This window comes from Bison bison, unplaced genomic scaffold, assembly GCF_000754665.1.
Source record: "Bison bison bison isolate TAMUID 2011002044 unplaced genomic scaffold, Bison_UMD1.0 scf7180017864266, whole genome shotgun sequence".
In the NCBI taxonomy this organism is placed as follows: domain Eukaryota; kingdom Metazoa; phylum Chordata; class Mammalia; order Artiodactyla; family Bovidae; genus Bison; species Bison bison.
This window is the reverse complement of record NW_011494838.1, coordinates 181,210-182,195: the sequence shown is the minus strand read 5'-3', so window position 1 is coordinate 182,195 and position 986 is coordinate 181,210. Positions and strand designations below refer to the sequence as shown.

General features: G+C 38.5%; 1 protein-coding gene across 1 annotated transcript in view; it reads left to right on the top strand.

Annotated features, from left to right (window-relative positions):
* Window positions 1–348: 348 nt before the first annotated feature.
* Window positions 349–986, top strand: part of FAM110C (family with sequence similarity 110, member C) — a 24,119-nt gene continuing 23,481 nt past the window's right edge. The window contains exon 1 of the mRNA XM_010848435.1: window positions 349–396. Within this exon, the coding sequence (XP_010846737.1) occupies window positions 349–396 (48 nt within the window). The remainder of the gene's footprint in view (window positions 397–986) is intronic.

The window sequence follows — 986 nt, the reverse complement described above, 5'->3', positions numbered from 1 at the left end:
CTGCCTTGCCGTTGGTTTGTATTGTTTCTTCCTGCTTTTCCCCAGCTCTCTGTCTCCGTCCTCAGATTTTATCCACAGAAGAGGTAAAGTTTATTTAACTTTATTTGTGTAACTTTAAGACCTGTGTAGGAAAATGGTTGACTGTTGACATGGTTTTGCCATTCTTGACAAGCCTTTACAAGAGGAATGAGTCACACAGAGCTTAGCGAATATCAGCCTGCCACTGTCTGATCAGAGAGCAGAATTTGGATTTTTGTTTTATACTAAGTAATTGTTTTAAGGGAGCCTTTCTGTGAATTTTTGTTGAAGCAATTTGTTATCCTGAAAACGAGAAAACTAATATACGCAATGTCCCTCTTGAGACCTACGCTTTATTCACACGTCAAAACAGTAAAGGTGAGCAGACCTGATGTATCACCTAGGTCAAACTCCTCATTTACAAATGGTGAACTGAGCCCAGTAAAAGTTAACTAACCTACATAAAGACACACACTTGGTTTGAACTGGCGTGTAACTAGAGTGACCATCCAAACTAAGGTATTTTTTAAAGTAAAGGAGCAACATAATGTCAGAATAGTATGTATAAACTGGAATTGTTCCAGGCAAACAAAGATCCATAGTCCCCCTAACTATAATCAGATACTCTGCATTTTATACTCAGCCCACCTTAACACTGATTAGTATAAAGAGTAAGAAGCACTTTTGTGCAATGGTTTTACTGAAAATGAAAGCAGCCTTTGATGGAGAAAATAATTGATATTTTGTTCCACAAACTCATTTTGAAAAAATTATTTTAAAGTTTATGTAATGAATTATAATAAATACTGATTCTATCTTCATTCAGTTCAGTTCAGTACAGTCACTCAGTCGTGTCTGACTCTTTGCAACCCCATGAATCGCAGCACGCCAGGCCTCCCTGTCCATCACCAACTCCCAGAGTTCACCCAGACTCAAGTCCATCGAGTCAGTGATGCCATCCAGCCATC